This window comes from Cavia porcellus, unplaced genomic scaffold, assembly GCF_034190915.1.
Source record: "Cavia porcellus strain 051 isolate PalLab524CR breed Dunkin Hartley unplaced genomic scaffold, mCavPor4.1 scaffold_6, whole genome shotgun sequence".
Classification (NCBI taxonomy): Eukaryota; Metazoa; Chordata; class Mammalia; order Rodentia; family Caviidae; genus Cavia; species Cavia porcellus.
The window spans coordinates 23599236-23621640 of NW_026947489.1; the positions used below are offsets into that span (position 1 = coordinate 23599236).

General features: G+C 37.1%; 1 protein-coding gene across 3 annotated transcripts in view; it reads right to left on the reverse strand.

Moving 5' to 3' along the window:
* Positions 1–22405, reverse strand: part of Hdgfl3 (HDGF like 3) — a 72389-nt gene that overhangs the window by 4789 nt on the left and 45195 nt on the right. The window contains exons 2-6 of one of the 3 annotated variants that reach the window (XM_063250107.1): positions 20928–21004; positions 16710–16848; positions 15989–16147; positions 11468–11614; positions 1385–2787 (exon numbers count right to left, since the gene is read on the reverse strand). In XM_063250107.1, coding sequence (XP_063106177.1) covers positions 2722–2787; positions 11468–11614; positions 15989–16147; positions 16710–16848; positions 20928–21004 — 588 coding nt within the window. In that variant the 3' untranslated portion in view covers positions 1385–2721. Of the gene's footprint in view, positions 1–1384; positions 2788–3214; positions 4837–11467; positions 11615–15988; positions 16148–16709; positions 16849–20927; positions 21005–22405 lie in introns of those variants that run through there. The other 2 variants (XM_063250108.1, XM_003475474.5) reach the window with 2 other exon arrangements.

Below are 22405 nucleotides of genomic sequence, written 5' to 3' on the forward strand. Positions count from 1 at the left end.
AGTCTTTAGATAATTTAAGATACTAATAATGAAAGCTATCTACACCAACAGAGTATATATCCAGTTTTTCTGAAATTTTTAATCTGCTCTGTGGTGGTAACAATACTTAGCAAAAACAGCTTCTAAGGCTTTGCTTAATGTCTATTAAAAGGTTAAAGGAAACTCAGTACTGCAAAAGAAAAAAAAAGATGAAAGGGAGTATTATTCTTAGTGTTATATTAAAAATAAAGGCAAAAAGAGTGCAGTCTGGCTCCGATCAGGCAGTGTGTGATGGGCCAGCACTTGTTCTGAACCACTCCACACGCTTCTCGCTGGAGTGGATAGTCGGTGGAGTCGTGGATGTAATCTCTTTCTGTGAGGACTCTGGTGTCAGGAGGTAAACCGCATAAAATTTCAGTCACTTGGAGTGTAAATATTTATAACTTAGTTATCTGTGAAACATGGCCAGAAGTACAAGACTTTTGAAAATGATGACATATAATTTCTGACTTTGCACATTTGAAAAAAATTCAAAGGATGGAAGAAAAGCTTAGATTTCTTTTAAAACTTAGATGCCACACATGTGACAAAGATGAAATAGTCACATTTCATAAAGAACTATGTTTCAATTTGAGTCCCACTTTAAATTGTGCCAGGATATGTTTCTCCAAAGAAATGCTATTTTTACTTTCCTTGTCATTATCACAAATGTGTAACTTCTCTCTCCCAGTGATGTTCTTATGGGATGGATGAAACAGCAAATTCAGGCCTCAAATATTTTTTCTTTTTCTTTCTTTTTTTTTTCAAATATTTTTTCTAAAAACAGCCTGTTTCAGTTCATTATTTCACTAAGTGAATGAACTTGTCTGGAAGCATACATGTGTACTCTCCAAGGGCAGTGGTGATGAACCTCTGGGATATGTGTTATTTGTTTTTCTTTTAAGACAGATGTTAATGTATGAGGTTTTTTTTTTTTTTTTCCCTAAACCAAAATCTCAGTATTTAGGTTTAACTGCAGTGGGTTTTGGGTTGTAGTTTGGGCATTCAGTCTCTAGAAGATTTTCCATCACTGTCCTGGGACCATCTCACTTAGCCACAATCTATAATTACAGGGTCTTTGAAGAAGAAAAGTTACAAAACTACTATCCCACCAAGATGGCAGAAACCCTTCCTCTGCCCCTACCAAAATGAAGGTACCAATCTCAAAAAACTAAAAAAAAAAAAAACTAAAAAAAAAAAAAAAGACAAATGCAGAATTACAATCTGTGAACTTAGTGCAGTGCCTTGTGACAATTTACTAATAAATAATAACACTAGATCTAAGATATTACAGTCACACTTTGATCTCTCTCCCTTGTAAAGGAAAACACTCATTAGAACAATGAAAAATTATCAACCAAAGAAATCTTTAATAATGGCTTTTAATTAATATGAAGTGAAAGGCAATAAATTCCATGTTTTTACTGGTAGAAAATTCATGGTTAACAACATCTCAGTTCATACTGAAGAATAGTTTTGGCACAGATCCCACAGCAGCTTTAGCGTATTGGCCTTCCCCAGACAGTGAGGCGGCACCAGAATGTGGTCACAACTTTAAGGACGCGTGTCTTGTTTATAACAATGTGCTATCAAATAGATGCTTGGAAAAAGCAAATGATAAAATCTGAGTTTTTAAACATTTCATATCATAATTACTCTATTCTCTATATTGAAAAGCATACCCTGCTGATTTATAATGGTCCATTATCTTCCGGACACAGTGCTGAGTGCAGGAACCGAAGTCCCCTCAGAAGCAGGCAGAGGTGGCAGCTTTGCTGGGCTGCGCCCTTTGCCCTGAACACCCACCCTGACCCGCTGGAGGAGGCAACCAGATTCCATTTTGCGGTTTTAACGGGTGGCCTGCAGGGGGCAGCAGAGCCGGAGGAGATCCAGAACACACTGGGCAGAAGCTCTCAACCAGTAGAAGTCAACTTTTCATGGAGCACCATTTTTATGTGACAAAATTATGATAGGCATTACACTAGTATTTGGCACTTTGTAAAAAAAAATGTGATTTTTATTATGTCAAGAAAAACAAATGACAGCGTTTGTTGCCAATGATAAAATCTAAGTGTTTAAGTGAAGATTAGGATTTTAAATCTTCTATGTTGACAGGTTCCCAACATTGAAAGGCTTTTCTGAAGAGAAAGCAGTAGTTTTTAAATATGTGATTAAAAATATAAAGAAATAGGCCAATATTTGGAAGACCTGAATAACTTAGGGAACCAGTATTTTCCCAAACAAGGAAAAGCTATTCAAAGTGCCAGATAGTTCAACAGATTTAATGTAACAGAATATGAAAAATTCAGATTCCACATGCAAAATATATCAGTTAAACAAGAATATATGAAAATTACCTGACGAGATTATTAAAATACATGTACCTTCATTTTCAAACTAGGGGTATGTTGTATGGCCAGATTTTCATGTATTTCAACCAAAATTATGTATCAAAATAGAATGTAGCACACAGGAAAATCCAACTATGTTTTATTAAATCAGACATTAAAAATTTGAAAAAAATGTGAAGCAATTCACAAAACATTTATTGGAAAACATGATGTATTTTTCATAAAACTGTGATATGTTAATGGGTTTATATTTAAAATAAATTCACAAAAACAACTTTTTCTGAAGACAAGGTCTTGCTAAGTAGTTCAGGCTTGTCTTGAACTGACTATGTAGCCCAGGCTGGCCTCAAACTCATAGTGATCCTCCTGCCTCAGCCTCCTGAGTGCTGCCATTACAGGTGTCCTCCATCATGCCCAGCTGAATTAAAAAATATTTTAAAAATCTGTTTTCATTATAATTAAGTAAGTATCAGTAGCTGTAACATACATACATAAAAGCTCCCTAGGACCTTCAAAACTTTCAGGAGTATTAAAGAGATCCTGAGACCAAGAACAAGTAAGACATAACACTGGGAAGACAAAGTGGGATCAGGTGACGCAGAGAATAGGGAGCGCTTGATCTTAAGGGCATAAGCAGGCAGTACTGAACTGCAGCGACAGGAGGTTCACGACTGAAATGAAGATGTGCACACCGGTGAATGGGTACTGTAAACGCTATGTCTGTCTTCCCAGCACCCTTCTGTCTTCTGCCCCTTCCCTCAACTGTATGACAGCTTAGGGACAAGGGGACTTGGATCTAGTGCCAGGGTTGGGAAGAACTCGACTGGTCTAAGCCAGCTCTATCCTTTTCTATGAGTGGTTGGTTCAGCGGTGGGTAATCTGACAGGTATTCAATGGTTTCTACTGCCTAGTAATCATACCCTTGTGTAAGCCCTTTGGCTGTGGGTTGGACCTTGTAGCTTGCTTCTAATGAATGAAGAAAAAGTGATAGGACGACAACTAGATCTGTCTTGCTAACAGTCGCCTGCTGACTTTTGCTCTGATGCGTGAAAGAATCCATGTGGCAAGGGACCAAGGGAACCTTCTGCCAACAGCTGGTAAGGAGCTGAGGGCTAAACCACTGTGAAGAGCTGAATCTTGCCAACTATTTGAGTATGCCTGGAAGAGGACCCATCCCATTAAGCCTCAGGATGATTAAGCAACTACTAACACTGATTGAAGCTTTGAGTGAGACCTAGAGATAGAGAACTCAGAAAAAGTTACATTTACTTGGATTCCTGATCCAGAGAAAAGATGAGATAATGGTTCTTTAAGCCACTAAAATTTTGGAGTAATTTACTAGTTAGAATACATAACTAATGTAGCAGACCAATGGTAACCAGTGCATGTTATTTTTCTGGCCACACAGACAAGTAACCTCTACTGAAGTGTTCTGAATAAGGGGCCTTGCTCCTTTCTGCCTCACAAGGAGTGAGGAGGTGGTCAAGAAAAGGAGGGCCTTGTAAGAACTCTGCTTGCCTTTCTCTACCAGTACTCATGACCTTAACTCCCCATCTGTCTTGAGACCATCAGGCTTCCCATCCTCAGGGCCTATGTCCTTGGTCACTCCAGTTCCCTCAAGATGACTCCAGAGCATGTCACCTCCCGGGCTGTCATCCCCAGCTGTCAGATGTGTCCACAGCCTTTTACATCTTCACCTTGCACCCATCCCTTGTCCCGCAAATCCTTCCTCTCTTCTACTGGGCCCCCATAGAAATCAGTCAGCCATCAGCAAATCTTTACATTACCAACTTAAATTTCCAAAATATTTCCCTCACCAACTTCTTCTAACTGAAACCTGTTTTCCCTTTAGACTGGCATTACTTCTTTCCCTGAAATCCTCTCAAGAGACAGCTCCTTCCTCTCCACAGCTCCGGGACTTACTTCTGGCCTGGAGATGGTGAAGGCATTCTTCTTGCTCTTTACTACTACAGTAGTTGTAAGCTGTCTGTCCTCTCCCCTGTTCCTCCCATGAAAGAATCCTCTAAGCTCTGGATCCCGACATGCAGGCCACTATTTCTCTATACTGCAGTCATCTACAGACACTTGCACTCTACATCTTACTCCTTGTGAGAGTTCAGCTGTTGCCCACTGTCATTCAAAATCACAGTTCCTGCCCACAACCAAAGCATACTGAGCAGGGACAGACTGAAAGCATTTCCTCTAAAAACAGGAACAAAGTAAGGGATCCACCCTTACCACTTCTGTTCAGTATAGTACTAGGATGATCAGGCAGGAGAAAGAAGTAAAAGGGAGACAAATATGAAAGGAAGGCGTCTCATTACTCCTATCTGCAGATGATATGATCCTATACATAGAAGACTAAAAACTCCATGAGAAGACTCTTAGATCTCATCAACAAATTCAGCAAAGTGGCAGGACACCAACGTACAGCAGTCAGTAGCATTCTTATACATTAATAATGAACCTGCAAAGAAAGAAATCAAGCAAATAATTCAATTCACAAAGCTTTTTAAAAACCCTACGAATCAACCCAAGAAAGTAAAAGACCTCCTTAGTGGAAATTATAAAGCATTGAAAAAATAAACTGAAGACAACATCAGAAAATGGAATACATAACTAATGTAGCACCCATCCCTTGCTCATGGATTGGGTGAACCAACTTGTCACCTCCTGGGCTGTCATCCCCAGTTGTCAGATGTGTTCATAGCCTTTTACATCTTCGTCTTGCACCCCATCCCTTGTCCTACAAATCCATGTTGGGATCCAAAGCTTTGAGGATTCTTTCATGGGAGGAATGAGACAGCTTACATGTCATATTACCAAAAGCAGCCTACAGATTCAGTGTGATCCCTATTAAAATGGCAACAACATTCTTTACAGAACTAGAAAAAAACAAAAACAAAAAAACTCCTACTAAAATTCACATGAAGCCCTGGCAACTTAGCAACTTGAGACCTTGACTCAAGAAAATGAAAAGGGTTGGGGATGTAGTTTTGTGAGAAGGCCTCAAATTCAATCCCCAGTACTACAAAAACCAAACCAAACCAAACCAAACCTCAAAAAACAATTCTGAGCAAAAAAAATCAATGCTGAAGCATCACAATGCCTGATTTCAAATTATATACAAAGCCATAGTAACAAAAACAACATGGTACAGGTGTCAAAACAGACATATGGACCAACAGAATAGAACAGAAGACTTAGAAACATGCCCAGGTACTGACACCCACCTGACTTTTGACAAGCCAAAAACTTACACTGGAGAAAACATATCTTCTTCAACAAATGCTGCTAAGAAATCTGGATAGTCACATGCAGAGGACTGAAACTAGACTCTTATCTCTCAACCTGTATTAAAATCGGACCAGAATGGATCATTGACATAAGACCAGAAACCCTGAAAATGCTGAAAGAAAAAACATAGGGGAAACACTTGAAGCCATAAACATAGGCTAAGACTTCCTGCACAGGACCTTAATAGTGCAGGAAATAATATCAAGAATCAACAAATGGGACATCACATTAAAAAACTTTTGCTCAGAAAATGACAGAATAAGGGGCTGGGGATTTAGCTCAGCGGCATAAGCACCTGCCTTGCAGGTCGTGAGTTCGATCCCAGGTATCGATAAAAAAAAAAAAAAAAAAAAAAAAAGATAGAATGAAGAGACAATCTATAGAATGAGAGAAAATCTTTACTAGTTCCTCTTCCAACAGAGGCTGAAGATCTGGAATAATATATAAAGAACTCAAAAATCACCATAAACAATAACTACCCTCTCCAATAGCCCAATCAATAAATGGGCAAATGAAACGAACAGGGTAGAAATACAAATGGTCAAAACTATGTGAAAAATTCACCATCAGAGAAATGCAAATCAAAACTACATTGAGATTTCATTTTACTTCAGTTGGAACAGCTATGATTGATAATAATCATAATAACAATAGCAACAATAAAGAATGCAGGTGAGGATGTAAGGGATAAAGGAAACTTTCAACGGTGTTGGTAGGATGTAAACAAGTATAACCATTACGGAAATCAGTACGGGGGTTCCTCAAAACACAAAAAATAGATAGACATTTGTTCCAGTTCTACCACTCCTTGGTATATTCCTGAAAGAATTAAAGACAGTACATTTCAGTGATACAGTACATGCATACCCATGTTTATAGCAGTACAATCACAATAGCTAAACTGTGGAAACAGCCTGGATACCTCTCAACAGATGAATGGATATATAACGTGATATATATATATATATATATATATATATATATATATATATATATTTTTTTTTTTTCCTTTTTAGCCATAAAGAAGGAAATCATGTCATTTATAGGAAAATGGATAGAGCTGGAGACTATCATGTTAAGTGAAATAAGCCAGCCTTAGTTAAAAATCATGTGCTTTCTCTTACATTAGAAATCTAAAATTAAGCAAATATAAAAGCTAAGGAGAGGTCAGGAAACTTGAAGGTATTTTCCAGTGATGGGGAAGGGTATTAGAGGGAAGAGGGGATAATAGGAATGAAAATAATCAAAATATGCTCCATGCATGGACTAATGTGCTACAAATTTCATATAATCTTGCTTTATCACATCAGAAATAAAGTAAACTTTGCCAAGATAACATTTGCTGCTCATATGAATCTAATTTTTCTACATTAAAATGAGAAAGCTACCCAACAATAGAATTGTAATTCCTGTGACTACAAATCTGTGTACACATCTTGCCCATACTTTGGTCTCTCAATTCCTTGGCATCTTCTTCTCCAAAGACCTGCATCCTTTATCCTACCTCAGTAACTTGTTCCCATGGTTCCTTCCATCCTTCCCTTCCTTGTTTCTTCCTTTAAGTTGCCGAGACTATCCTTGAACTTGCTCTGCCTCCTGAGTAACAGGTGTGTATGACTGTGCCCAGCTCTATGGTTATTTCTCAGAGTTTGCAGCCACTTGGAATATTTCTAAGCATAGTTTTAAGCCAGTATTCTGGGAGCAAAATTATTAAGCATTTTAGGTTTTCGTGAGAATAAGGGTTTCTACTGATATTCAGTGAGCTGGGGCCAAGGCTACCAAATGTACCGCAATGTAGCCAGTGTTCATGTGATGAAAAACAGTCCTACTCAAAATGCCAGCAACACCCAGACTGTCTTAGTAACTGCAGCCTCTACTAATTCAATTCAAACAGCCCGTTCTTCTATCTCATCTTCATATCTATCTTCCCTTGTTAATATATTTTGAATCCCATGGTTATAATCATTCCCTGCTGCATGCACATACCCTTAACTCCCTGGCCTCTAATGAACTTCACCCTGATCCATTCTCTGCCTCCCTGTGACGACAAAATTGAAAACACGTGGAGAAACACACTGCCATTCTTAGCACTCTCACTAAACTCACAACTCCCAGCCCAAGTGGGCTCTTACTCTACCTGGCAACTCAGCTCCACCTCTCAAGTCCTGTCAGTCTACTATTATTCTGTGACTATTTTACTCCTTTTCTTCTCTCTTGAAACTTCAGCACTTTTTCCTTTTCTCACTTTCAAGTACTGATCTTGTTTTCCCAGAAACCAGAAGCAATCACAAGAACTTTTATAAGCTCTCATCCCAAGTGTCCAGTTGTCTGTATTTGAGCCTAAGTACTTTGCAGCCTTCTCTCCTGTTTAGTGACTAAACTAGGGTAACCCTCCCTACGTGCCCTAGATCTTATCCCTCTTTGCCTTGTAAAAGATACTTCAACAATTTTTCTTACAATAACATTTTGTAGTAATTCCTCACTTGGATCATTCTTTCCAATTTATATACAACATATTCTCCCATTAACGACAAAAAAAAGCTTCTTTTGATATTCTATTCCAAACTATTACTGTAAATTTTTTGAAAAGTTCAGTATTTAGCCTTGTAAAATATCAGAAATCATTAGAAAGCTACTTTAATTAAGATAAAGTAACAGAGTTGAGTCCAGACAGCCACACAGACACATGGCTGATGGCAACGCAGATCAGAGACAAAAGGTTCAATACATGGTGCTTGTTCAAATGGTTATGCTTACACAAGACAGAAAAATGCTAACCACAGAAAGAAGAGTTTCAAACAGTTGACTATAATCAAATTAAGAAAGCACATTTTCTAAAAGGCTAAGACAGAAATTGAAAGGACAAACTTGGAGAAAATATCTGCAAGGCATATGAAAATCCACATTTCTTATACTCCAGGAAATACAAAGCCCTACAAATTGATAAAGAAAATCCAACAAAAAAATGAACAAAAATCCTCAAACAAGTATTGTACAGAAAGGAAACACAGTGATCAATAAATGTAAAAAGAAGTTCAAACTTATCATTAATCAGAGAATCATAAATTAACATTATAATAACCATATTACACCCGTTTGGCAATAAAATAAAGTCTGACAATGCCAACTTAATTTCAAGGAATTCTTAAATATTGTTGGTAGGATTGTAAATTGACCCAATCACTTAAAATAATTTCCTATCTTGTAAAGGTAAAACCCCCAAACCCAAGACTTAGCATTTTCAATTCTAGTTACATACTCTAAGGCAACTCTTGCACATGTGTAGTAGGAGATGAAATACGGGTGCTTACAGCAATACAGTTCTTAGCTGTGAACAACTGAAAACAACCCTAATGCTCATCAGAAGGACACTGGATAAATAAGTTGTGGTATTCTCACAGAGCTGAATGTCAAAAAACTACTGCTACATATAATAATATGAAAGAATCTTAAAAGCACAGTCTTAAGTAAATGTTATCATTTTTTAAGAAATTAAAAACTTGGGGGCTGGGGATTTAGCTCAGCGGCATAAGCGCCTGCCTGGTAAGCAGGCAGTCGTGAGTTTGATCCCTGGTACCGATAAAAATGAAAAAGACAAAAACAAAAAAAAGAAATTAAAAACTCAGCAAAATTGTTTAAACTATATATATATATATATATATATATATATATATATTTTTTTTTTTTTTTTTTTTTTTGAGACAAGGTCTTGCTGCGTAATCCATGTTAGTTTTAAACTGACTGTGTAGCCCAGGTTGGCCTCAAACTTGTGATGATCCTTTTGCCTCAGCCTCCTGAGTGTGGAATTACAGGCATATACCACTTGTCCATCTAACAATATATTGTTTAGCTAGGTATAAATGTTTGTTGTAAGCTAAAGACTACAATGAAAGAAATAAATACATTAGTGCTCATCTCTGGGCTGAAGAAGATGGAACTGGGAAGAACCTGTAAATAGATTCAAGTTAATTGCTATTTTTTAGTTTTGGGGTAGAGTGACAGAGTCACTAGTATTCATTATAATAATACTACACTAACTTTCTATATTGTATATATGCATTCTTTTGTATGCAGCAGGTATTAAAAACAGGCTAAAAATAAAAAAGATCATTGATTTTTATCACCATGAGCCAATCTTTTCAGCCTTAGTTTCTTTAGGTAAAAATGAAGATAATAACTGCTCCTTACCTCCTGGAATCTCTGTAATAAAAAATTAAGTGGCACATAGGCTGCTGTTGCTATCTAGTAGCAACTACTATTTTCTGAAGTGCTTTCAAAGCATAAAGTAGAAAAATGAATATGCAATGCAAGAAGTACAAAGTGGGAAGGCATAACATACCTCTTAAGGTTGAAACCCTGGAGTGGGTAAGATGGACACAGGAATTTTCAGGAGACAAGTGTGCCAAGACAGACTGAAGAAAGGAACTCCAGAAAGAGACTGAGAACAGTGAGAGAAAGCAAACTGTTGAAGAAAAGCGAGGATAAAACTGCATGTGGTGCTAATGCTACTGAGAAAAGTGGAGGTTAAAGGAGACAGTAGGCTTGGCAATGGGCACTGCTACAGCAGGGTCAATGAACGGGTTAAAGAAGAAACAAGAGTGTAATGGGCTTACTCATGAGTAGTAGGTGAGGAAATGAAGGCCTGGAAAAAACAGAGCTCTTTTAAGAAGTTCAGAGATTAAAAACAAAACAAAACAAAAAAAAGGTAAAAGGAGTGAGCTGTATGGTGGATGGGACCAGCACCAGGTAAAGAGACTTGACTGGTTACAGGAAGAAGGGAAGGAACCAAGGGGGGAGAAGTCAACCATACAGGAGAGAAAGGGGGACAAGTGACTTGGCATCTTGGAGCAAGAGAAGGTGGTATTCTGGACTGTGGCAAAAGAAAAGTACAGATCACTCAGGTAGTCGTTAAAAGGCAGATTGTCTAATTCAGAGTTCGCTTTGGAGTTGTGCTTAAGATCAGGCATTTCTAGCATGCTCCAGCACCAAGTGGCAATCAGGCTACCTGTCCACAGATCATACTCTGAGGAGTCAACTTCTCCTCTGTCACAGGATGTGCATCCAGAAATAAGATTAGTAGAAAAGGGAGAGATATTGTGGGAGTTTTTGCAACATGAAACTACCTGGGATGAAGACAGCAGTGGGATAAAAGGAAAACCAGGCAAACCAACTCTTCAAGCTCTCAGTGTTGTGAGCAGTGTCTGTCCCTGGGAAGGCTCGGGTAGGACTGAGATGAGCTACTGGAGAGATGCCAGGAGGGGGAGACTAGGTGGAAGACAGTAAGGCTAAGCTGGGTGAGAGAAAGGGAAGAGTTAGAACCACAATGCTTTGAGAGTAATTATAGATAACGGGAGTGAAAAAGTTGAGAAGTAAATAGAAGTGATTTGAATAGGCAAGAACTCAGATGAAATTAGTTTAGCTGAAGTATAATAGTATATTTCACAGGTTGCTGACACCATAAAGAAAATGCCCAGGTGGAAAATCTGCCTTGGTTAACCACTTTTACAAGTGTGGACTTACCATGTTGAAGTTAAAAGGTTAACATGTTATTTTAAAAAAGAATAAATGTGTTCAGAGTTCTGCATGGAAAATATAATCCTCACTTAGCTCTGTTTTGTTTTTAGGCTCTAAGCATTCAATTGCTTATTCAAATTTGTGAGATGATGTACACACCAAGCTGCGAATGGGTCTCTGGCTCCCTGAGGTAACATTTACTAATGCTGAGATATGGACATAGATTCTGAAGCAAGACGTGCTCTGCATTAACACAGGTAAGTGAGACCACATGCATACATCCTTACCCCTTCGCTGGTTTTCTGCAGGTCTGAAGCTGTGTTTCTGGTGTCATTGCCGGGATCTCCACCTTCAGAACTGCTTTTGTTTTCCTCTTCTTTGCAGTCTTTATCATCTTCATCGCCTGGAGATTTCCGGGATTGTTTAGAGGATTTCTAAATGTTTAGACAAGTTGAAAATTACAGTCAAAAGCACAAAATCCAAGCATAAGTAAGAGACGCAGAAGTAGTGGGCTGTCTATCTTCTTTGCTATACACAGATACAACGTGCAGTGTGCTAAGGCTGAGCTAGGTGACACTGGACAAATTACTTCACCTCACGGGCCTCCGCTTAACCAGCTAAAAAGGAAGTAGAGGTGGATTAGATGACCTCTTACTTCTTTTCAGAAGTGTGGTATGAATGGTGGAAAATAAAGATTCATGTACCCACAACAGTCAATGGATAAATATAGCTGTGTGTACAGCACCGTAGGAAGGTCACAGAACTGCAAGGCACCTTACAGGTCATCCCGTCCTTCCCCTTCATTTTATTGTAGTGGAAATCCAGAGAAGTGAGGTGAACGTTCCAAGACAATATATGGACATTCATGTTGGAACATCTGTTGAAGTTTCCTGGTTAAAGCATACATGGAAATATTTTGACAAAACTTTTATATCATTGTGATATGAATCAACTTTAATCTTGTAAATTATGATAGCTACTTAAGAACCCCAGGCTACACTGGTAAACCAGTCCTTTCTTCTTGTCACCTTGCATTTGAAATCAAGATGAACTCTAGAGGAAGATGAAAATAAAGTTACAGTTCAAGGAAGGGTTGCTCAGCAGAATAGCACTAATATGATAAAAAGCTGCCTCCAACCATGCACCTTACTTAAGATAGTAAAATGCAGCATTTTTCTTTAAGATATTTTAAGAATCTTCTTCTTTAAGATATTTTAAGAATCTTTTTTTTTGTCTTTTTCTTTTTTATCGCTAGCGGGGATTGAACTCACGACTGCCTGCTTGCAAGGCAGGTGCTTATGCCGCTGAGCTAAATCCCCAGCCCCCAATTTTAAGAATCTTAAGCACACTTCAAATACGTGGCAAGGCAAAACTTGTGTAGGCAAGTCTGGTCTCCAGAAATGAATTAGCAAATTAAAGCTTCCTCAGACAATCAATTTTTAAAAATGCAATTTCCAAAGAGAAAATATCTTCTAAGTTTGTGACAATATATAATCAAACTGCTTCCATTTTACTCAATTAAAACTACCAACCAAGCCCAAAATGTCACTTTAAAATGCAGTCATTTTTAGATAAAGGGAAAATAAAGATTTAATAATCCAAATATAGAATGTCTACAGTTAAAAACAAAGTACGAAATTGGAAAAATGAAGTGCTTCACACAATAATTCTTATGTAACAGTCCTAAAATTTATGTTTGTAAAGATTATTTCTGAGTTACCTTACAGCTGAGTTTCTAATATTACAGTTGGTATACACAGACTAGAATGAGAGCATTACTACATTTCCAGGAATGATCACAATATTTATTATTCTACTAAGAAACTGGGATGCCAAATTCTAAACTGGCAGAGTTTTTGAGATCACAGAATTCTTCAAACTGTTTTTTAAAAAATCAATTTTAAATAAATAGAAATTAGTATGATCTTAAATACCCTGTTCATTCAATGGTGCTATGTTTGTTCATTGGTGTTTTAGCTTAACGTTTAGTTTGCTTTGACACTGATCTGTCTTACTATACATACAAATAATTTATATGAAAAATATTTTTGAACAATAATTTTCTGTATCTCAAATCTGAATCATTCATACTCTTACTGCTAAAGGGATATATAACTACCCTCAAACCTGCTAGACTGACTCTTCGTTGTGATTACTGAGCTTTTTTAAATTTTTAAATATGTTCTCACTGACTTGAACCACCAGTCGTACATGTATGACTGTCCCATCAGGTAGCCTGTACCACCCAATGGGACTGTCCCATGCTGCATGAGGGACAGATATGCATGTACTACCAATAGTTCAGAGCTTCCATGCAGTGAGCAATTGAATTATGGCTCCATCATGAACCTGTTAATAGAAAAACAAATTTAATGAGGTAGAGGATTTGGGACCTTTCCTCTTCACCTGAGATGTTTTTAAAAAGTCTGTAAACTAGTATTTTTTAATGCAAAGGAAGACCTTTATGTTAAGAGAGAGATGTACAAAAAAAAATCAGCACACTCAATAAAAAGTAAAATATTTAGGAAGTTAAAAAACCAATAGAGTTATGCTAGGTAAATGATCCTCTATGTGTCGTTCTCAGATCAGCAGCATCAGCCTCACTTGGAACTTTGATTCTCAGACTCGTTGGCTTCACAGTTTGTGCCCAGAAGACAGGCAGGCAAGTGCGAGGACCTCCAGGTGACTGGGGATAAAATGGAGATCTTCATACCAAGCCAGGGTGCTCTTCAGTGAAAAGTAAACTAGAAAAACCAAACAAACAACAAAAAAAAACCTATCCAATGAAGACAGATTGCAAGAAAAATGATCTGTCTTGGCTCTGCCTCTGAGAGAAGAAATCAAAAAGGCTCTCCTAAAAGCTACAAGGAGACCTTCACATAGGAAGGAGTTCAGTCACTCTATCTTATCCAAAAAATGACAGTGGTACTGCGGTTCAGGAATTTAATTCTTTCCACAATGTTGATGTTGTAGGGAAATTTAATTTGGTTCTTGTTCAGTTTGCTTATGACCAGAATTATGGAGAGAACTGAGAATAGGAAGTCATGTTCTGGGTACTTGCCTAACATGTATGAGGACCTGAGTTCAATCCCCAGCCCTAATAAAAAGGTCCCAAGTGATCATGGAGGTTATGATCTTGAAAGAAAACAAAAGAAATGATTCTTTAAAGTAGACAAGTCTTAGTAAGTGAAATATGTGTTTACTCCTTCACTTTGATAATGACATTTAACATTATGTAACCACAAGCCAAAAATCTAGGTAAGCTTAGATAATTCAGGGATACACAACACATTTACATGGGGCTGAGCAGGCAATCATAAATAAATCAATTCATATAAGTGTTTAAGTGAAGCCCAAAACGGGAAAAGAAATGTAGCTTAGATGTAATTGCAAAAGATAGTCTGGCAGAGAAAATTCTAATTATTCTGTTGTCATTTGTAAACTTTATATGCCTATCAAAGGCAATCCCATGGTTTTCATTGGGTGCATAGAAAAAATGCTGCAGTCACACAGTTTTTTTTTTTTTTTTTTTTTTTGTCTTTTTTCTTTTTATCTGTACCGGGGATCGAACTCGTGACTGCCTGCTTGCAAGGCAGGCGCTTATGCCGCTGAGCTAAATCCCCAGCCCCAGTCACACAGTTTTATCTGCATACCAGCACATTAGATTATAATTTATAGACTGTCAAAATAAAATTTTAAAAGTTAGATAACTTGTTTTTAAGAAGTTTCCTAAGTACATCCAGACACTAAATATAAGTAGAAGTAACTTCTTTAAGTATTTAGCTGTGTGACAGATCAGATAAAAACTTGAACCAACCAATCTTTGGTCTTCAAAGATTCATTTATCTTACTTCAGTTTCTAAAAAGTGAACAATTTTCATAATCTCAGTCTTTTCAATTGCATTTCTGAACTGAAATCTAGTCTTTCAATTTGTAAATCTAGTACCATGTTGTTTAAAACTTTACTGGGACCCTGGAATAAAATCTAGACTTACTAGTATGGCCTATCGGTCTACTGCTTCTCCTCTGTGATCATGGTTCTCCAGTGACGCCTGCCTTCTTTCAATTTAGGGACACGCCAAACATTTTCCTTCCATAGTTTGCAGCTGTTTGTTTCTTTTTGCCACACAAACTTCCTATGGAAGGTCCCTCCATACCCTTCTCTCAGATCTCAGTATAAGTTTGGCCTTTTCAGAAGGGCCTGGCTCCGCTCTCCCATTCCTTTATTTCACAGCACTTTCACAATTTATGGTTATTTATTAGTTCCTTGTTTACTGTGGGCCCCCTCTCATACTGTTAAGAGGAGAGGGCTAGAGATGGATTTGCTCACTACTATAGTTCAGAGTCTGTTGTAGACTAAGTAATCAGGAAATGTAAGAACTGAGAAAACAGTCAAAGCACATTCTCTGAAGCAGAGAGACAAGAATCTGTTACATACATATATGGTACACAGAGTCTTGCATCATACTGTCCTCTTTTTTTCTAAATTCTTTAGATCTGGAGGTTATTGTAGGGGGCACAAATACTTATATAGTCTATCTTTACATAAAGATAAAGATCAGTCTTCCTCCAACTAACAAGGTGGTATTTTCAGGACCAAGTCAGCCTTTAAGAGTTGATAACCAGATGGCTTCAACATCTAAGATTACCTGTCTGATTCCCTTTGCTCTACTATTGTCCCTAAAGACAGGGGCTCCACAGAATCTACAGTATATTTCTCTATGTCCAGTTAAAAAAATGAAAATAACCTAAAAATTTTAATGAATATGTATGTAACATTAATAACTACAGGGAGTTTCTCAAGTAACCTTTGAAGTATATGACTTTTTCCGTTTTGAGCCTCCTTTTTCATTCTTTCTTTTGCCTTTTCCATCTTCTTCTACTCTGTCACCTTCTTCCTCACTGCTTGCATCTGCAGTATTTCCGCCTTCTCCCTCAGTTTCTGAAGAGCTCTGTTGCTGAATTGCCTAAGGAAAAAAATCAGCTAATTACATTTTTGAAAAAACAGCAAGGAACACAGGGTGTGAAAATAATCTATTTTAATTTGAAAAGATTTCGTTTATTCTAAAATTTTCAAAGTAAAGGACTGAGAGAGCTGGGCCAGATGACAGATACCTGTAATCCCAGCTATACAGAAGATGACTTCAGCCTAGGAATGCAACACAGTAAGACTCTCTACCCAGTCAATCAGTGGCTGTCAAACTCAACTGTTCAATGACTGCTTGACTTGAATTCTCCTGGGTAAAAGGGTTGCATTTAATTTATACATTTTTTTTTTGTCTTTTTCGTTTTTATTGGTACCAGGGATCGAACTCACGACTGTCTGCTTGCAAGGCAGGCGCTTATGCCGCGGAGCTAAATCCCCAGCCCTGGTTGCATTTAATTTAAAAGGCTACGATAGCCAAAAATAATGCTGACTTCAAAAGGGTAACAGGTAACTATTAGTATAAAGGACATATTACAAAAATATAAAAAAGAGGTAAAATCAATGAATGAGACATAGCAAGTGCCAATGAAGTAAAGCATTACCTGGTAACCAGTAAACTTTACTCCTGGGTTATTTTCTATTTCCCATAATCCTTCATTAAATCCTTTCCGTTTGTTTGACTTTCCAAACTTGTCTTTGTATTCTTTATATGGAAAGAGATCTTTGGGACCTAGAAATGCACTGCAGAGAGATGTTAGAGTTGACATGCTGAACTTAAGACAGAAAATATTTTCATGCTAAATATCAACTGAGGTATTGGAACACAGTAGAGTAAGGAAACTAAATGCATAAAAAACCCTTTGAGTTATACACATGTCACAAGATGATTTAGATACACATTTCAAATCAGAAAGAAACAGATCTCGGTATATGAGCCAGAAACATGGATTACTTTGATCAGCCATTCATTCATTCATTCACTGGTTTTTAAAGACAGGGTCTTGCTTTGTAGTGTAGGCTGGTTCTGAACTCACTATGTAGCCCAGGCTGGCTTCAAACTCAAGGTGATCCTCTGCCTCAGCCTCCTCTGGGATGACAGGTGTGTACCACCATGTCTGGTTTATTAGTGTTTTAAAAAACATTAGGCAAGAAAAAATCCGAAGTGGCAAAGTAAACATAATCTTATCCAATTTAAAACTTATTATACATTAATTATAACAATTAAAAATTATGAGTTAGAATAAATTGGGGGGTTGGCTAACAGACATATGTATTTTTAAAAAATTTTTAAAATTTTTATTTATTTGTTTTTTTTATTGGTACCGGGGATCGAACTCATGACTGCCTGCTTGCAAGGCAGGTGCTTACGCTGCTGAGCTAAATCCCCAGTCCCAGACACATGTATTTGAAACAGAATCTTTAGCATTTTTATATATGACCTTTACCTGGTAAATGACACTATAGAAGCCCAAAGTTTGGCTGATACCCTGAAGCTTAGATTTCAAACTAAGATTTACTTATTTATTCAACAAATAATGATTGAACATCCATAACGTGTCATGCACTACAAGAACAAAAGACAAACATCTCTGCCCTCATCAGGCATATGTTCTAGTGATAAGACAATAAAGCAATTAATAAATAAACATACAGGATGGCTACTAAAAAAAGAAAAAGAAGAAAAGAAGGTGGGAAGGACTGAGGAGAAATTTTACAAGTTTAGATTTGAAGTTCAGAGAGGGGCTCATCTACAAGGAACTAAGGACATAAAGAACTAAAGAAGGCAAAGTCGCTGGCTGCAGGAAGAGCATGCATAAAGGCTTAGTGTTTCTGAGAAATAGAAGAGGCTTTACTCTTACTCTGTACCTTCTGCACTTTTGCCTGCATAAAGGAAGTAACTGTGGGCTAGGCTGCCTACTAGTGCTGTAGGCTATTTGTGCTAGCCAGAGCTTGCATGGACCTTAATAATGGGGAAAGTCAGGGCAAATGGGTTCAATTTAATGATTCCAGGCCTTCTTCTTCTTCTCTTTTTTAAAAGTGAGGATTGAATCCAGGGACTTCTCATTGAGTTACATACCCAACCTTTTTATTTTGAGACAAAATCTTGCAGCTCACTAAGTTGTCCAGCCTGGGATTTTCCTGCCTCCGACTCCCTGAGTGCTGGGGTTATAGGTGTGTGTCACTATGACTGTCTTATCTTGTTTTTAATATCACCTTTATATGTATGAGATGTGTTTCTTACTGCTACAGACACTAGGAAGCATTCTCTTATGAATAAATAATAATTTTTATTATTATTCACCAGGAACAACTTTAATGATTGGTTGTGTTAGCTACTGTCAGAAAGAAACCATGAGTGAATTATTCTAAGACAAGTTTGTGTTTTGATAAATAATACTGCTTTTTTCCTTGGTTACTGATAATGTTATAAATCAATTCTTTCTCAACTGGTTAATTATGCTATATGTTTTCCAAATCTTAAAGGTTAGGGCAGAAAATAAAACTGTTCAACTCTATATGCTCTCAAGATTATTTCTAGCAAAGGCTTCCTTGAAAATTATCCAGACTAAACTTACTGGAGTAATGTTATATAGAGGAGAAGAACCTGAATCTCCAATCATTTATCTGCCTGTGATTTAACAGACTCAACATCACAGTCTAAGGAAAACTGTGGTCCTCCCTGGAGTACACCCTCAGCTGATTTGAACACAGCATTTCTGTTAAGTTCCTCACGTTTCACATTCTATCCCTCTCTTCACTTCATTTAATTAATTTTAATTCACTCAACAGCTATCTTGTAGAATGCCTATATGGGCCATACGCTGGGCTAAGCACTGTGTAAATAAGGTAAGAACACTCATGATCCTTGCCTCACAGAACGGGTCAGTATCATCCTGGATTTAGCTCTCAGAACAGTTTAGCAGAAAACAATATTATCGTGGGGTTTTGGAAGTTCATTCTCTTCCAGATATTTTTAAATCTGTTTCCAGATGATTAAACCAGAAGGAAAAAAACCACATATAAATTGTATCATACCGATCCCTGGTAGAAAGGCTTTATTGAATTCAGTCTTGGCACGATGCCACAGACTTATATTAAGGATGCTATAAGAAACAGGTCTATAAAATCCTTCATACTGTTCACTGGAATGATTGTTGCATTCATCAGTCATCTCTGCCAGGGGGCAAGTTCTTTTAAGCACATTTAAAATTTTCCAGTACCTTACAGAATGCCTAGAAAACAGATGTCTACTAAAGGACCAAAAGCAAACATACAGTATTAGTAGATGGCTGATTTTGTTGCATACAGTGGAAATGTCATGGTTTTGTTCATTGCATCTTGCCTTGTCCCAGAAGTACTTACCAGATCACTTGCAGACAGGCTATCCTAATGAAAAATCCTAACACAATTTATATACATAAAATGGAGGCAGGATTGAGGCAAACACAAAAATATGCAATCACAAAGCTCTCTGTGTTTATTATAAGTAAAACACTGCTTTCTAAAAGCCTTCTAGCTACCTCTCTGAGAAGGAAAACATCGGGAATTACATATACCACAGAGTATATTAGATGCAAATGAGGTTGGGAATGGAGCTTACTAGAAATGAACTTCCCATGCATGCTTGAGGCTGTAGGTTTGATCCTCAGCACTGAAACAAAACAAAATGAACCACCACCCCTCCAAAATGCTAAGACAAGTGATAAGCAAAAACCTACTATTTCTCACATGAAGAAGGAAGTTTGTTTTGGGAACATTCTCCTGGCTTTTTCAAAACAAAACTGAGGAAAGTGTCAAAGTGGCAGAGACAACAAGCTAAGAAAGGGTTCATGATAGGGTCTACTAAAGAGGATGATTCTGAATTTAAAGACTTACTAGTTTTTTAAAAGTTTATAGCTTTCCCCTAGGTTTACAATTTCTATACCATGTTTCCTTTTATACATAACCATATACATTCTTAAATATCAAAGATTGCCAACTGTCTTCCAGCATTTCATTCTCTCTTTCATTCATTCATGGATTACTTCTCCCCAGTTTTTAGCACGGTCTAGCTAGAGACAATTTGTAGCACCTAGATGTGGTCACATGACCAAGCTCTTGCCAAAGGAATGAACACAAGTGGGTGTCACAAATACAACTACTTGTCATTTCTTTACAAGAAATTACTTGCTTTTACTTTTCTCTTTCCCTCTTGCTACAAGATGCACATGTAATGCTGAGACAGTTTTTTTTAAATTAAGCAGGTAAGGGCAGTAAGTGATAGGTCAAAACAGAAGGAACCCAGGACTCCAGAGCTTATCTTCCTGCCCCTGAATTATTTCAAAAGAAGGGAATAAATGTCTATATTATTTGAGCCTGTATTTCACTTAGTACAATTAAAAAATCTTTGAAAGATGTGTTTCTTAAGAGCCTGGTAAGTTGAATAAGCCTCATAACTTTGTTCTCTGAAATATGAATGGAAGAAATTTCTCTAGAGGAAAAAAAAAAATATATATATATATAACTACAAGAGAAATAACTGGGAGTAATAAGGAACCATGCTAGGACTTAAAAGTGTCCTAAAGAAGACCTCCAGGTGATGTGCAGCATTTAAATAGAATCAGAGATGACATCCAAAAGCAAAGATGTGCTTTCAGACATAAAGATGTCTCTGAATGAGAAGTCTCTTCATTAAGAAAAACACATTTTAAACTTAGAACTTTATATAACTGATTATAATGACTTTAACAACATACAAAATATTATAAATAACATAAACAATGGAGTCTGGCAGAGGCAAACAAAAGCTCTTGCAGCTTTATATTATTTTGTTGACTTACGTTTCATGGGTGCCAAAAAAGAAGATAGGGTATTTGTTTGCTGGAGGCTTCACGGCTCCCTCTGGGAGTTCATCAATCTATTAAAGATAAAGGTAGTTATTAAATTATTACTGCAAACAATATAAACATTGTTTTGGTTTTTGCTAATAAAATTAATCAAATGCATAATTGTTTTTCTTTTATTGAACCTAACAAAATGACTATAAAGGTTATGTTTGGCTTACCATGTAAAGGTTAAAATTGTAAGTTTGTTATGATCATTATGGTAATTCATTGGCAGGAGCCAAAACTACTCATTTTCTTTGACCCAATAAAATTACTCTTGGGGGTTCTGTCCTAGTGAAATAATTAAGCTACAACAGTGAAAATGTTAAAAGTACGTTCTTTTTCAAGTAAGAGTGAATTTATATATACATATGTATCTAGAAATATACATATTACAAGATTGAAAAATTAATGTGCTAAATATATGTGGTCATTAAAAGATATCATCTCTTGGCTGGACTATTACAACCCTCTACTCCCACCCTAGAATTAGCTTTTAAAATGTACATTTGGTTATATCACTTCCTTGTTTTAAACCCTTCTATAGCTTTTCACTGCATATAGCATTCCTAGCCGTGTAGATGTTACCTCTGGAGCATTAAGAAACAAACATAACTTCACTCTTTATCAAATCTACCAATTCTGATTTACTGCTGAGGATGAGGACGTTTAATAGGATAAAGTCCATATTCCTTAGAATATCATATAGTTACATGTACATTATTAGTTACAATGTTTCAAAACATGGTCCTTGACTAGTTCAAATTCCTGTAACTCTTCTCTTCCCATGTCATAATTCAGAAATATGAAACTACATGGAATTGTTTATGAGCATACTAATTTCTTTTACAGCCATCTCTGATGGTTGAATTTTCATCTTTTAGACATATATTGTTTATTTATAAAACTGAGTACTTATTTACAGTTAAAAAACAAACAACAATTGCCAATATTTTGCTTCTGAGATTTCTTTAGGCAACGTCTCAAAAATGCTTTCTAGGGGCTGGGGATTTAGCTCAGTGGCATAAGTGCCTGCGTTGCAAGCAGGCAGTCGTGAGTTCGATCCCCGGTACCGATAAAAAGGAAAAATGCTTTCTAGGTACAATTTCACCTCCCTTCTCTTCCTGGAACGCTCTTAATTCAGATTTCACAGGGGTCTAGCAAGTGAGAGGCCCTGAACTGAAGCTTTGCTAGCTTTATGGTAAATCTACTTGATGGCTGTGTTACTTTTTCGGAAGGCCTGATCTGGGAACAAGTCCCGACTCTGAATTACTGGCTTCTGATCTTGGGCTAGTCATTCAACTGCGGTTTCTTCATCCCCTCACATGTAGTTAATGACACACATCACTCACTGAGTTGCTGTCACCAGTACATGGAGGGCAGTTTAGAATTCCTTTATTGAGCATACAGCAGGTGCTCAATAAATGACAGGT